This window comes from Papaver somniferum, chromosome 7, assembly GCF_003573695.1.
Source record: "Papaver somniferum cultivar HN1 chromosome 7, ASM357369v1, whole genome shotgun sequence".
Lineage (NCBI taxonomy): Eukaryota > Viridiplantae > Streptophyta > Magnoliopsida > Ranunculales > Papaveraceae > Papaver > Papaver somniferum.
In genome coordinates, this window is record NC_039364.1 from 48,988,964 (window position 1) to 49,004,932 (window position 15,969).

General features: G+C 37.2%; 2 protein-coding genes across 3 annotated transcripts; both read left to right on the forward strand.

Annotated features, from left to right (window-relative positions):
* The first annotated feature begins 4,217 nt into the window (after positions 1–4,217).
* LOC113297236 (peroxisome biogenesis protein 19-2-like) lies at positions 4,218–8,249 on the forward strand. Its single transcript, XM_026545663.1, has 3 exons — positions 4,218–4,706; positions 6,149–6,465; positions 7,464–8,249. Exons 1-3 carry the CDS (start codon positions 4,302–4,304, stop codon positions 7,507–7,509), a joined length of 768 nt encoding a protein of 255 aa, XP_026401448.1. The 5' UTR covers positions 4,218–4,301; the 3' UTR covers positions 7,510–8,249.
* A 2,359-nt stretch (positions 8,250–10,608) lies between these two features.
* LOC113297237 (acetylglutamate kinase-like) lies at positions 10,609–15,581 on the forward strand. Of its 2 annotated transcripts, none has more exons than XM_026545664.1 (3): positions 10,609–10,742; positions 12,543–13,707; positions 15,174–15,581. In XM_026545664.1, the coding sequence occupies exon 2, from the start codon at positions 12,635–12,637 to the stop codon at positions 13,682–13,684; it is 1,050 nt and encodes a 349-aa protein (XP_026401449.1). In that variant the 5' UTR covers positions 10,609–10,742; positions 12,543–12,634; the 3' UTR covers positions 13,685–13,707; positions 15,174–15,581. The 2 variants fall into 2 exon arrangements, with proteins under 2 accessions (XP_026401449.1, XP_026401450.1); XM_026545665.1 differs by having other exon boundaries at positions 10,611–10,746.
* The last annotated feature ends 388 nt before the right edge of the window (positions 15,582–15,969 follow it).

Genomic DNA, 15,969 nt, shown 5'->3' on the forward strand with positions numbered 1-15,969 from the left:
CATCAGATAAGCAACACATGCTCAGACGATCAAATATTCAACAATTCATCACATGAGCAACACTTGCTCAGATGATAAATATTTGCTCAAACCAAGGAATATTGGTTCAACAATCAATATTCAACAATCCATCGAATGAGCAATACTTGCTCACTTCATCGTAAGAATTATACCTCTATCTCATGACATGTTCAATTCATGAGTTTCAGAACATCATGTTCGACACTCAGCAACTACATGGACTCATCGTCCCATCAAACCACGTAGTCATCAATTTACTAACAAACCACGAGACGTCAATCGTGTCACTTGGGGGGATATCACTTAGGGTTTTGGTCTGGAGGTCTACGACACGTGTGTTCAAACACACGATGGAATGTGAGCAAGTCGTGCAGTCAGTTGAAGGAATTCATGAGGTAGTGGGTGGAAAATCGACCAAGTCTCCACATGTTGAGCAACTGGTTTCAAACACGATCTCCACTTTCCCACTCCTTGATTCCATCAACTGTCACACTTCATGGGATCATGGTGTCTAAAATTCCAGCAATATAAATAAGTATCTGAATCATGATTGAAGCATCATCAATCTCACGTCAAACTGACAACACGAGATCATCAACTCATCAATTGAGCAACTACTCTCAATTGAGCAATTTTAATCATTCAGAGCTTATCATATTAAGAATTCACACACCCACAATCTTTGATTACCATTGATTCCACGCATTTCTCAGCTTCCCTCCTACAGATCAACCCATCCTCTCTTATGAACGAATTTACTCTGGAACGATCATTGTCTTGTTTTAGGCCGGAGTACTACAGATTGATCTCTCGAATCTAAAGCACCCCCTTTGCAGCGGTGCATCTGTGTGAGGTTTAACATTTCGCTCGGTTCGAGGAGTCTCCTCCGTACGGTCGTCTCCTCAATTCCTTAAAAACCAGCAAATCGTTTTTCCCCATCCACATGGATCCAATAACTCGTTCTTCAAATATGTTATAACATCCGGGTGGGTTGACCATTTTTCCATTACAAAACACTCCCTTAGAAAATATAATGGTTCCGTGAACGACCATATTAGTTGTTCCCAATCACCTTGAAAATCTGCCCAAAGCACCTCGGCTATCTTGTCATTGATCTCAAACTTTTCTTTCTCTTCTTGTTGTATCTCCAACGGTAGATTTTTAATCCTCTCCATCTCGGTCTTCTTTGCTGGCCATATAAACCTCTTGCAATTAGTTTGCACATTGTTCCATATATGAAACGTGTAAAGATGATGACGCGCGTAGGGGAAAACACGTGGTATGGGCCACATCAATGCTTGCTCCTTATCCGTAATCAACACCTGTGGAGTATAACCTTCTTGATACAATAACTTCACCTTTTGCAATGCCCACAAATAAATTTCCTTCGTCTCGTCTTTCAAGAAACAAAACACAACGGTAAATGTCGACTTGGTAGATGTTTTCCCAACAAAGTTCAATATCGGCATGTTGTACTCGTTAGTTTTATACGTGCAATCCATAAAGAGAATTTGATGAAAACATCTTGCCAATTGTACACATTCCGGATTCGCGACGAAAAGATATTCCACTTCCTTTTCTTCATTCGTTTCATAGGCGGTAGAGTACTTTGCCTCAAACAAAAACAATAATTGTTTCATAAGCACTCTCTCTTTCCATGACGCTTTTCTAAATTTTTATCTTTCGTTATAGATAGTTGACAATGAGGATGAGTTTTGGGGGTTTAACACCTTCATGCCACTAAGAATATCAATAGGTCTTGTGCGTCTTTTACTCAACACGCGTACTAAATCATTTTCTAAAGGGTTGAGCCTTGCCAAATAAGGATGGTTGATCAAACTCTCCGGAATAGGATGATTATGATAAACCGAGACGAGTTTTTCCATATACCACATTTTCTTGTCGTCATTAAATTTAAATTTAAGCTTAAAAGGGCACCCGGTCTTCATCGTATTATATACTCCCTTCTTCCTCGCGGTTTTTGGTTTATACTCACTACCCTTTTTTCCAGTGGCTCTCATACTTTCCACTACACTCGCAAACCATTTGAAAGCTGTTGAATGTAACTTGTTTATTCTAGACTATTATGCACATCTTTTTCAGCCCTTGTGATCGAGCCCACTTCTTTGCATCTTCCTTATCTTTCCACTCATAGTTGTTTGCATAGTGAGCACTTGTGTCCTCGGAAATTTGCACAGGTTGGGGTTGATCTTGCATAACCTCGTCTTGCTATTCAATAACCACCTCTTGATCTTCCATAACCACCTCTTGGTCTTCCACCGGAATGTACGGTACAATCTATAATAGAATGACATATGTCACATAATTATTCACAATAGAAATTTAAACACACAGAAACGGCTGGGTCTACGAGTGATATTCCAGCCGACAAGGAGTATACGGCTGGGTCTACAAGTGATATTCCAGCCGTCAAATAGTATACGGATGGGTCGACAAGTGATATTCCAGCCGTCATAACAACAACGGATGGGTCGAAAAGTATTATTCCTAACCGTAAACTGGTTACGTCCAGGAATTCCAAGACGTAAATTGCCCTGTAATTGGATGAGTCGGCTTACGGCCTAAAAAACGAGTCGTAAAACAAGTTACGGATGGGTAACCCAACTGGCGCCGAGAACATTAAATAGCATTTAATATTTTCGGACGGGAAACCTAATTGCCGTCGACAGTATTAAATACTTCCCATGCACGTAGAAAAAACCTGGCCGTAATTTTTTATTTACGGCCAAGAGTATTTATCGTCCCATCCGTAACATGCTAATAACGGCTGGGAGTTCATCGATAGTGAGCCGTTATAATGAATAATAGCTGGGAGTTCATGGTTTCCCAACCGTGATTGGACCTGGCGGCTAGACACCTAGGGTTTTCGGAAGGAAAAAATCGAAACTTCTTGCAACTCAGAGCTTAAAAACCGAAATAGGAGTTAAAATAGAGGTATACCTGGTAATCTTGAGCAATTGTTTCTTCAGTTTCTTCTTCTTCTTGGGTTGGTCCTTCGAAATCATAGTAAGGTTCATAAGGGTAATTTTAAGTTTGTGAAAAAATTTCATGATTTTCTGAAAAATCAGCAAAGAACTGATCGTTGTTGATGGGTAATAATATGTTATCGTATTTTGAAGATGAGGGTTCACCTACATCAAAAGTTTTGCTTGAATCACTAATTTTCATTTTTTCCCCAAATTTTTTTCCCTCTCCTCCTCCTCCTCTCTGATTTTTTGGTTTTGATTTTCATCTTCAACACTTAACTTAAAGAAATGAATTAATGTTGATTAATTAGCTAATCATGATTAGTGCTATTAATCAAGTTTATTATCTAAAATCAGTGAGGGGTCATATTAGTCTTTATATAAATATTTGATGGGGTGTCCCAATTACTATTTGGTGACCCTAAAAAGCCCCCAAATGACCAAGACTTTTTAAGCCCCAATAATAGGATTCATTAGAAACCATTATAAGATTTGCTTCACTTACTCTTTCCATTCTGTTAGCAGCATTTTTCGCCAATATTTTGGTTACCTAGATTCAGGCACACTGCAACACAAATCAGCTTACATTCCTATAAGGTGATTAATAGAAACTATCCCTAGACACATCAAGTGAATACAAGGGTTTGTTTGACAGACTTGACAACCACTTCACTATTTAGCTCAAACACAACTTTGATGTTACCCAAAACCTTTTGCCTATAAATTATAATGCAACCTCTTTCATTGCTAAATATTCAGCGTGCTCCGCTCCTAATCCTCCATGAATGTAGCCTCCCCCTTGCTCCAAAACATGTACCTGCAACAGCGCATAGTTAATTCAAAGCCAATAGTTTTTTTGTTGTTTTTTTTTAATCATACCGCATCAACGATAATTTTCATGTAGTCATCCGATGGACGAACCCATCTCTTTATCTGTAAAACTTGCAGAAACACTAGTACAACCATCTGTTCCCAACAGGGATAAACACACATATAACACGGTGTACTACAAAGCCTATGGTACAACTGCAGCATGCTAATTGGTAACGGTTCCAGTGGCCATGTTTGACACACTTGAATACAACTGCCGACACCCCACACCGCATAGTGTGAAAGAGGAATCAGACGGTTGGGAATGAAAACAAAGCAACAGGGTGACCCCATTATCCTGAAACCAATCAGTATATCTAGTCGAGCATAATACTTGCCTTCGAACGAAGTTTCAAACAAATATAAACGCACAGTCCAGAGAGAGAGAGAGAGGAGAAGATTTATGTACAGAGAAGAAGAGCAATGGCGGAAGATCATGACGATTTAGACGAACTCCTTGATAGTGCTTTGGATGATTTCCATAATCTAAATCTAACTTCATCACAAAGGAGTGAAAATATTGGGGAGAAGAGCGAAGATAAGTCTTTTCAATCATCATCATCATCTGGAGCAGTACAGGGATTATTAGGTGGTTTACCTGATTTAAAAAGTAAGAAGAAAGGGAAACAGCCACCAAAAAAGAAAGAAGATCATGTTACTGAGGCGTTTGAGAAATTGAGGGAACAAACCAGAGAGGCAGTTCGTGGGTTAGAATCGACTACTGCGGCAGCATCTAAGGTGCCTAATATGGGTGTAGATGGTTTAGGGAAGGAGGACGGAATGATGGATGATTGGGTTAAGCAATTTGAAGAGATGGCTGGGTCTCAGGTATATATCTTACATTTTGGAATTAGGGTTTTCAGTATTTGGGTATTCTTTGAATTTTATTGGAGAATTGTCGTAGGTTTTATATTGCTTTGAATTTCTGAATTTTTCTACTGCTTAACTAGTCGTGGTTGAGTTACTATTATCCTCAAATCAATCATGTAGCAAAGGGTTGTGAAAATTTGGACAAACTAGGCAACCCCAATTTCTAATTAGATAGCACATTTGATAGGTTGGAAATATATAGCTGATAGGAGAAGGGTATACTTAAACTTTGTGTACTCAGTTAAACATTTTGAAATCGACTGAATGATTCAAAAGAAAGCTGTGTGCAAGAGTTTCTTGTTAATCTGTGAGTTCGTAGAAAGATAAAGAATGGGAGATATTAAGAATTGGAAAGGAGTATTTTTTGAGGTGTTTAAGAAAGTGAATTGTGTAAGAGTTCATAGCCTACTTAGGCATTCTAAGTGTTATCTAATCTAGGTTCTGATTATGCATCACTCAATGTCCCATCCGTAGCCATACTTTTAACACATTATCCGACAGACATGATACAGTGATCTACTAACACATTTGATGGCTAATGATGAGCTAAGACAACCATGAATTCGAAGGTTTATTGTTGGTTTAAATTGATTTCTAGTTACAGAAGTTTATCTTCTAAGAGGGTTGTAGTATAAGCACATAAAACTGTAGTGGATGATCTATGTTAGTGTTACTGTGAAGGACACATGGTATTAGAGTTTAAAAATAACCTTCGATATGGTTGAGTAAGAGCTTGTTACTAGTACTGTTTTGTTTTATCAGAGTTGGCTCAACCATGTATTGCTAACAAGGATCGATTTTGGTATGTGGGGACAAGGATTTCATTGTTTGATTTAAGGTTTATTAATGTTCTATTAGACTAATAACATTCTTAGTGGCCACACCTCCTTCCGGGTGGACAGATATGAGATATTACATTAATTTGCTGGCTGGTCATTTTAGTTAGAAAAGTGAAAAACTGTTTGGTGCTCTGTGTGATATGTTGAAACTAAAATAAATAAATCAGAATTACCAGATTTTATGCAAGTTAAATACGTTAAACCACACCACAATCACATTGAAATCCCATTCTTAATCTGAAAACAACCAGATTAGGAATGCTTTCTTAAGCAGAGAAACAAGGGAAGAAGTGGTGATCTGTGGAAATTTAACGTGCATTATCACATTATCTTGTTTCTTACTAATGAACTGAGGAAGGTTTTAGTTTGTTTGAAGTTGTTAATGTAGCTATTATTGTGAATGAATCAGTTAACTAGTTCCATTTACTTTACTACTGATGCCTTTTTCTCTCTCTTTTTCCAAGTTTTCAGTGCTTAGTTTTTCACCTGAGAGTCCTAATGTTTATTATTTCTAGCTGTGTAACATTCTCAGAACTCATTGCTCGTTTTCTTTTTTTCTAGGACATGGAATCTATAGTGGAGACAATGATGCAGCAGCTTCTATCTAAAGAGATTCTTCATGAACCCATGAAAGAAATAGGCACGAGATATCCAAAATGGTTGGAAGAACACAAATCCAGCTTAAGCAAAGAAGATTATGATCGTTACAGTCACCAGTACGAGCTTATAAAGGAACTGAATCAACTTTATGATAGAGATCCTGGTAACTTCACCAAGATTGTTGAACTTATGCAGAAAATGCAAGAATGTGGTCAGCCTCCTAGTGATATCGTGCAAGAGCTTGCTCCAGATCTTGATTTTTCCAACCTTGGCCAGTTGTAAGTGTACATGGACATTATTTTCATCCAGCATATCAATCTTTTAAGAGTCGTTCAGAAATTTGTGGTATTGATTCTTAGTCAAATGCACACACATTTGGTATTCAGCTGTTAGTGCTTTAATGCTAATGGTTCAGTATTATGATTGGATTTTAACTCTTGATAATGCACGCATATTAGCCTCATTATGTTCGGTTTGCGTTATTGGAAATTAGAACTAGATCCATCCACTTGAAAGGTTAAATAGACATAGTGGTTTTACTGAAACCTTGGAAAATCCCTCTGCTGGACAACATGCCTTATTTAGCAAATGGTTGGCTGATAGAAGTTTATGGTCCTAGTTTTGTGCACTGTAGCGTTAACTTTTCCATTTTCGTTGACTTTATAATTTATGATTCTAGTTTCACACCACGGCTTTTACCTTTTCCTTCATGTATAACTTCTTAATTTTCCTCGAGTACTATTTTAGGCAGGACTTTTTTTTTTCTTTCTAATTTTTTACCATTATCTTTGATAATTGAAATAGAGGGTGGCTCTCCTAGTACTAGCAGTTCCTTTCAAATGAAGAGATGTGATCTGTTCTCCTCAAGGACTAATACATTAAGTGGTTCTAGAATCAGTGTGTTGAGAAAGGTCCTTTATGGCTTTATATACAGATAAATTTCCAGGATTAACTGATTTCAAGATATGCTCGTGGCTATTAAATGACTAGTCTTTTGATAATTCAACCATGTGATATTTGCTGGGTTGTTTTCATATCTTTCTGAACTGTCTGACCTTGCCTCCTTTCCGTTTATTGTTCTAGAATCAGTGTGTTGAGAAAGGTCCTTTATGGCTTTATATACAGATAAATTGCTAGGATTAACTGATTTCAAGATATGCTTGTGGCTATAAAATGACTAGTCTTTTGATAATTCAACCATGTGATATTTGCTGGGTTGTTTTCATATCTTTCTGAACTGTCTGACCTTGCCTCCTTTCCGTTTATTGTTCTGCAGATCTCCTGAGATGCTTGACCCTCAGCAAGGTTGTTCTATAATGTGAGGCAGACTCTCTTGTACTTCTCTCCCCCTTGTTGCTTCTTTTTTCACTTTTTTTCTTTTTCTTTCAATGATGTAGAAAATAAGGGCAATTGTGCATGAGCCGAATTTTAATATATTTTTCTTTATTTTTTAAATGAGTTAGATGCCTCAGTTTCTTACCTGTTCTTATGCTTGTGTGCCTGTGAAGTTAGCTGCATATAAACACACTCAATGTTATCAGGTCCAGATAATTTTCACTTTGATGGGTCACTTCATTTGAAATTCAATAGGTCAAAGTTTTAGCAGCAACAGAAACGAGGGAAAAGATGCGGGAGCATGTGAAAGCAGATGGTCAGAAAAATTGCCAACAATATTGGGAATTTCATCAAATAATGTACCTGTTAGAGGGTCAGTGAGAAAACTTGTTGTTTAGTCAAAGAGTCTAAGTACTCCAAGTGACAAAAATCCGAAGATATAAAAATGCAGGTGACAGAGAGGCGCTTGAGACACCCAGGTTTAGGGTTACAAAGAAGCATTCTTCTATCTTTGCTAGGTATTGTGTTTTTAACACAGGATGACCTGACTAGGATTGTGGTCTTAGTTCATGGCAGAATTCAGAACCAAAGATTAAGTCTGTAGGTTTTGTTCAATGTGTGTCTTTTTTCTTCTAAATATGGAAAATCAGTACGTTTTCGTTGTATAGAACTCTACAGATAAAAGAGTTAAGAGGTAACAAAGCCTTAGGAAGAAGCTTTTGATGAATTTGATCTAGTTCATATAAGAAATAGTTGAACAATAATTTGATACTATACGAGTCTATCTGGGCAGTGTTCACACACAGCTCATTAACACTGACGAAGAACATAACTTACATTTTGTTCATTATTGTGATGCGTTCTGGAGTTCTGATCTCGAATAAGCTTACTGGGACAAAATTGAGTTTCAGACGGAAGTAATTAGATAAAAAAACACAGAATTCTGGGATTGCGAGTAAACTGCTAAAGTGCCAGCACGGAAAGGGCGTAAAAGTTTTCTTCATCTGACGCTTGCATAGTTGGTGATGTTTGCCTGTTTATATTCCTTCCCCATTCCACCAGCCAAGCAAGTGCTCTCTGCCTTCTTCCAGGGTTGTTGCTGATTACATTTTCAAAAACTATCTGATATATTTGAGAAAGTGAAACCATTGTATCGATCATGTCCATGAAGAAACATAATGCGGATGGCAAGTAAGATGGCATTTCCAGCTAGTAGCCAAAAACTGAACAGTTTTAGAACTGTAAGGGAGAGAAATGCTGAATATATTGTAGTTTGGAAGATACGTATATGACTTTCCTTGAGTACTTTAATAGTAACACCAAAATCTTGGCCAAGAAAGTTAGTTGGTTCATTAATGATAATTATAGATTGCAACATTTTTCACATTTCCGTTTTCAGATATAAAACCAACTGATTTTCTTGGATCAGTTTGGACTTTCTTTAACTCTATCAACACTATAGACGGATACAGTTAATCAATGGTTGCGTACTCTCGCGTGAAAATGTTCCGCACTCATCACTATTCAAGATTCTCCTTGGTTGCTCCTAGATTTGGATCTCTACCTTCCCAAGCTATTAGAGGTTTTTAATCTTTTGACACGGTTAACAATTGTCGCTCGCAAATAGTATATAAACACCACTGTATCAAGAAAAATGATACTTTTATTTTTAGTGTTGCCTACAAATAACCCGAATTGAGATAGGGTATCACCTTTTCCCCCACCATGGAGATTTGTAGGGATGTTGTTTACCCTCTATGAGACCCATCAGTGGTGTATCTTATGGGATTTCTACCGAGATTTACTGCGAGTTTGGATACAAATTTGTTTTTGACTTCTACTTCTTCAGAAGTCAGAAGCAGAAGTCAGAAACAAAACTATATTGCTTTACAAAAATTTTACTTTTCGACTTTTAGAAGTCGTCTTGAAATTTGACAGCCAAATTGACTTTTAACTATTTCTAATGTGAAATCCAAACAGGCTATTACAACGCATTTAGATACAAATTTGTTTCTGCTTCTCCAGAAATAGAAGTCAGGAGCAAAAGTTAAAAGAAAAAATATTTTGTTTCACAAAAAGTTACATTTTAATTTCTAGAAATCGTTCTGAAATTGTATAACCCAAATTAAACTCTCATTTTCTTTTTTTAGTGCAGAAAGTCAAAAATCAACTTCTAGATGTGTATCCAAACAGCTCATTAAGCCCGGAATCATTTTTGGAATAAAAAGCAGGGCACAGGAAGAAAACAACACAGCACTATTGGAGTATTATTCATCAACCAATCAAATGCAGCGTTTTGTATACCCATGTTAGAACATAGAAAACCTCTCTGCACCCTAGTTAGTAAGTTCGCGAATGATTCACGAGTCATTCACGAATTTTTCCGTATCACGAATTTTACCGTCTTATTCGCGTACGTTTGCAATTCCGAACCCAAATCGCGTATTATGTGGCATTTCCGAATTATTCGCGAACCGTTCACGAATTTTACGTATCCCGAATGATACGTCCGCTTAATTCGCCATAAATTCTTTAGCTTTTACTTTTCAAAGACTCCATTTTTTGGGCTTTACTGCCTCCCGAGCATACACGACCGAATATTAGACGTGTTGTGATTTTTATGAAACAAAAACGAGTGAAGAGATTTGAAGGTGAAGGTGAGAGAGATCTCAAACTCACTAACCAAGCATCTAAACCACCATACGACGTCCTCTTGGATAACTAATGTTGTATATATTATTAATATCATCATATTAAGTTTATTTTTTCTTTAAATAACTCACACATATGCATAAAAATTGGTCTATGACCTTATAAATACAAATTATTTGTTATATATAGATACCGAATTTTCAGAGCCGAACTCGCATTTATAAATCGAATCATACACGTACGTATGCCGTTCCAAATTACTGACGAATCACATCCCGTTGACCGAATTTTGGACCGAATCTGAATTTTACAAAACCGTATAATACTCGTACGTTTGCCGTTCCGTACGTTTGCCGAATCCCGAATTACTAACTAGGCTCTGCACATCACCACTTGGCATGTCAAAATTGTTCTTTCCACTTTATAGTAAAAAAATATCTCTCTCCGGTCTCCACTACTCCCTATTTATTCACTGTAATCTCACCAACCGCGTTGGTTCATTTTAGGTTTTGCTGAATTATTGGCGGGAACCATCAGTCTTCTCTGTAAGATTAGGGTTCATAACCTGGTAGGTAATCGCTCACTTCCATTGCAATTTCATTATCGGTATTTTCCCTTAAATGATGTTAATGAGAACCACAAATCTGTGCTTAGGGTTTATGTGTTTGTTCTTGTTGGATTGCTATTGCTGAAGTTTGCTTCATATTCTCAACTTTGATGGTATTAACGTATATAAACTGGCTACGGTTTTTATTGCATTTTAAAATGATTTGTCAATCTCACTCACAAATTTGAATGTCCAAGGTTAAGTCATCAAAGCTCGGATTTGGGACTCTGCTGGTCAGGAAATTTTAGTTTTTCTCATCTGAGTTTTTGATATGTTGAGTAAATTCCAACCTGTTTCTTCAGTTTGGGTTTTTTCTTGTTTTAGAGAATTCCGATGCTATCGTTGAGAACTATGTCCCATAGTCCCGTTTGGAAGTTGCTCTCCTGCTGTTTGATTAAATACCTACGAGAACATCTCAGTGTCATTTGCTTAGATTTTACTTGCTAAGTTGTATGTAGTACCCTTCTATAATTATGTGGATGAAATTCTAATTTCCGAGGGACTTGTTTGTTCTTAAGGTTGTGACTAACTTGCATTACAGAATTGGGTCCATGTACAGGACAATACAAATCCATAATAATTTCCCAACACTGCTAATATGAATACAACAATAACTTTATAAGGTTTGATTTTATTGAGGTAGGAGGTACATGTCGCTTGCTGTTAGATTAGGAAATCAGTTTTTTTCCCATGGTGGTCCTGTAGATTTGACGGTCTAGAATATTAATGTTGAGTCTATGATTCTATTCTTATTTTCGTATTGTGTTGAAGATAGTCAATCAGTATGATAACTGAAACTAGATCTCTATAGCGGCAATTGTAATCATAATGTATAGAGCAATACGTAGTTCCTCGGTTAGCAGCAAAGGTATAAGAAAGTTATATTAAGATTAAGGGAACAATATTGTATTTGTAGGCACTGTGATGACTCAACACCTATTTAAATTTGCAGTATCTGTTACAGTTGATTAAAATTAGATTCTCAGTTCATGAGAACAGTCAGTATTTTTAAGCTAAGAACCCTCTGTTTCAGTTACTTAAGGTTAGATTCTCAATTCATGAGAACAGTCAAATGTTGAATTTTTGGCTCAGAACTTTCTGCTACAGTTGAGATCTTTTGCTACCATTTTCTAGATCACATATTGAATTGTCTGCATGCTTAAATGCGCAACTTAGTTCAATGCTGGAAAGGTGTTTGATATGATGCTTCGTGATTTCCTTGTTGTTAGCTTAAAACTTCTGTCCGCCCTACCACCTTGCAAGCGGTCATCTAGTGGTAATAATGTTTCTCTAATTGTAATATTCAATCAGTAATAATGTCTTAGAATCTTGGTAAGCTTAAAATAGAAATTGAAGGTTAGGTGCATGTTAAATCGATATTAGTACAATGACAAAATATTCTTCGATTGTTATTTCTAATTTCTATTCTGCTTTAAGTTCTTTCCTGATATGGAAAGCAAAAACTATAGAAAGACAATAAGTGTGTTTTTCTTATATTTCTGATTGATAGTTGCTATTGTAATCAAACCTGAGTTGAATGACGAATTGTCGAAGCGTCTAAACAGGCGGATACACTTTGACACATATAATTCTTTATGATGTGTATGAAAACTTGCAGTGAATACTTTTCTATGCAACTTTTATTAGATCGCTTCTTCTTTTACATTCTATATGTTATTGTTCTGTTATCTGAATGTTGACAAGTTATATTTCTGGTGTACTGTACAAAAACATTATGTTTCTGGTGCTTTCCGTGGACAGGATACAAGCAACTACGAAGGTGTCTGATCTGTCTGATATCAAATTCAGTCTTACTCCCTCTCTGAGATCAAGAGCTTGAGTGACAGTGAAAGATGTTCACAACCAGACCTCCAACAACGTCACTGCTCCTCTCTCTCTCCGAAACTCTAAATAATCAAAACCTAATTCATAAACTGTCATTCCCTATTAGCTACCCAAAACCAAACAAAAGCCTCTCCTACTTCAAATCTTCTCCTCTTAAAGGTGTGCTTGCAACGAAAAATGAGAGTCAATCACCAGTGTCACAAACCCCTTCTCAAACCAGGGTAGATATTCTTTCAGAATCTCTTCCATTCATTCAGAGATTTAGAGGCAAGACCATTGTCGTCAAATATGGAGGTGCTGCCATGAAGTCGGAATCACTCCAAGCTTCAGTCATCAATGACCTAGTACTCCTTTCATGCGTGGGGCTCCGCCTTGTGTTTGTCCATGGTGGTGGCCCAGAAATTAACAGCTGGCTCAGTCGACTTGGGATCAAACCTAATTTTCTCAATGGCCTCCGAGTAACTGATGCGTCAACCATGGAAATAGTTGAGATGGTTCTTGTTGGTAAGGTAAATAAACAACTGGTCTCTCTCATCAACAAAGCTGGTGCCACCGCCGTGGGTCTCTCAGGGAAGGACGGCCGACTCCTCACTGTTCGACCTAACATCAAGTCTGCTGAACTCGGGTTTGTTGGTGACATTGCTGGGGTGGACCCTTCCATCCTGCGGTCCTTAATTGCCAGTGGTCATATCCCGGTGATTGCATCAGTGGGGGCCGATGAGGATGGGCAAGCATACAACATTAATGCAGATACTGTGGCCGGGGAATTAGCAGCTGCTCTAGGAGCTGAGAAATTGATACTGTTGACTGATGTCGCCGGAATTCTTGAAGATCGAGATGATCCAGGAAGTTTGGTGAAGGAAATTGATATCAAGGGGGTGAGAGAAATGGTAGATGAAGGAAAGATAGCTGGAGGGATGATCCCGAAGGTTACTTGCTGTGTTAGGTCACTTGCACAGGGAGTTCGTACTGCTAGCATCATTGATGGGAGACTCCCGCATTCGTTGCTCCTGGAAATTCTCACTGATGAAGGAGCTGGAACGATGATTACTGGGTAACATCTACGCTGGTGCATTGTTAGGTACAATTACTTCTATTGTTTTTTTGTTTTTTTTGTTTTAACACTTTGTTTTACGTTGAAATGTAGAACTAATCTGGATGGGTGTTATAAGTTATAACCCTGTGTATAATAGAATAATGTGTCAGGTCCATGAGAAAGAGTGTGTTTGAACCTGTGTTGCGAGCCGTGTTGGGCCGTATCGACCCCGACACACGTGTCTGACACTTCAGGCGCGGTCAGTTACCAAAATACAATAAGTTATTTAAGAAATTAAAAGATAGTTATAGGACAATTTGACTAGAATATCGCTATCATTATATTTTTTATATGTTTATACTAGGAAAGAAGATATATTTCTATATTTTAGCTTCTATGAGATGCTTTATCTTTGGTAAAAAATATAGATACTCTCCATCGATCTCCATTAGATTCAGATTTCCTTGAGGAAAAAAAAAATTAAACTAGAGATGCCCTCGTACAAGTACAGCTCTAGGAGACCATGAAAATAAGTAGAAATGTCAATGATGTCTGTGTTTAAGTAATGCCTTTTTGTATTGATATATATATTAATTTGTATATGTATTTTGCTAAGTTTGTCATCTTATAATCTATGTTAAACTACTTATCTAGTTTGTGTATGCCGTGTCCCCATTTCCTAATTTGTTAAGTTGCCATGTTAAAGTACCGTTTTGGACACACGACACCGACACCGACACTGTGTCCATGTCGTTGTAACACAGGTCTAACAAGCTTAAAGTTTGAAATGTTGTACCCGACAATTTCCAGTGGTTTTTAAATTAGTCCCATGGCTCCCTCCTGTGACCTTGTTCACGAAACTGATAAGAGTCTAAATCTATTCTATCTGAGTGGCCTTTTATTCTTTTCTGAAACCTCCTTCGGATCTAGGTTTGTGTTGATAATCTCGATAATTGATACTGCATCCACGTACTTGGTTGTAAATTGTTGAATTGATCTTCTACAAGGGTTATTTCTGTGCTTTAGCCTTTCAACTTGTTCTTTACATTCTTGTTTATTCTCTTTGAATGGTTTAAACTGCATCATCTGCATATTTGAAACAAGAAATATAGATGTAAATGTTTTCTTCTGATGCTATTTTCGCTTCCATCTCGACATATTGAATTATTGACAAATACCTAAGTTTAGTAGAGAAGTAATTAACCTTTTTTATTTGCTGAGTGGAGCAGTAGTATAACCAATGAGCAAACTTAATTTTGCAGCCTTAATGTGAATAGGCTCAAGTTATTCTGGAGTGGATAAATTAAATGGTCAAGTTGGTCAATTTTAGCTCACATTTTCCCCCATTTTTTTTTAACTTAATTTAAACCTGTGTCTGGAAGTGGCAGCTGATCTCTTGAGTCTTTATGGTTGAATCAGTTGACTTATGGAAACAGCAAAACAATTGCCAGTATGTGCCAGATTTTTGTTTGAACAATCAGCATGTGACGATGGGTTCTACCATTTTGCAGGTGTTAAGAGGGAATAGTGTTGCATTGTCTGGAAAACTTTTTTAACAAAGGAAGACCAACATGAAGATGTGATGCAATGTCCCAGATAAGTTCTACTTTGCAGGTGTGAGGAATAGCCTGGATTGTTAGTAGCTTTTGTTTAGCAAGCATTAAGATGAGATGAAATGCCCCTTAAGCTTGGTTTTTGACATTCAAACTTGTGAACTACTAAGATTTGGATCTCTAACCGTATGCTAGTGCGAATTACTAGTATTTTACGAAAAGAAAAGTGATTTTAAGAGAGCCATTTAGGGTGTAGGGTCATTGTCTTACATCCATAAGTTATCCTCGTAATATTTCCAGTCCGCCTTTCATCACAAGCATATACTTTCCTCATGGAGACTATTAATAATAAACTTTCCTTGAATACTTTAATAGTAACACCAGAATATTGGCCAAGAAAGTTAGTTGGTGACTTGGTTCATTATTGATAATAATAGATTGCAAATGCTATGTTCTTCACATCCCTTTTCAGATTCAGATATAAAACCAAATGACTTTCTTGGACCAGTTTGGACTTTCTTCAACTAATGGATGTGTGTGAATTAGTGATTGATCTACACTACAAAATGATCTAAAAAAAACAACGTTTCTGGATCTAGAATATGAGAAAGAGGAGAGGAGAATTGAGGGAGAGGTTAAGGTTCTTTTCATTCGATACTTCAAGCAAATACTAATACAAATATTAAAGTACCTAGCAAACGGCAAAGGAATCTGCCCAGAATGATAGACCAGAGCTATTACTTCCACTACAAAT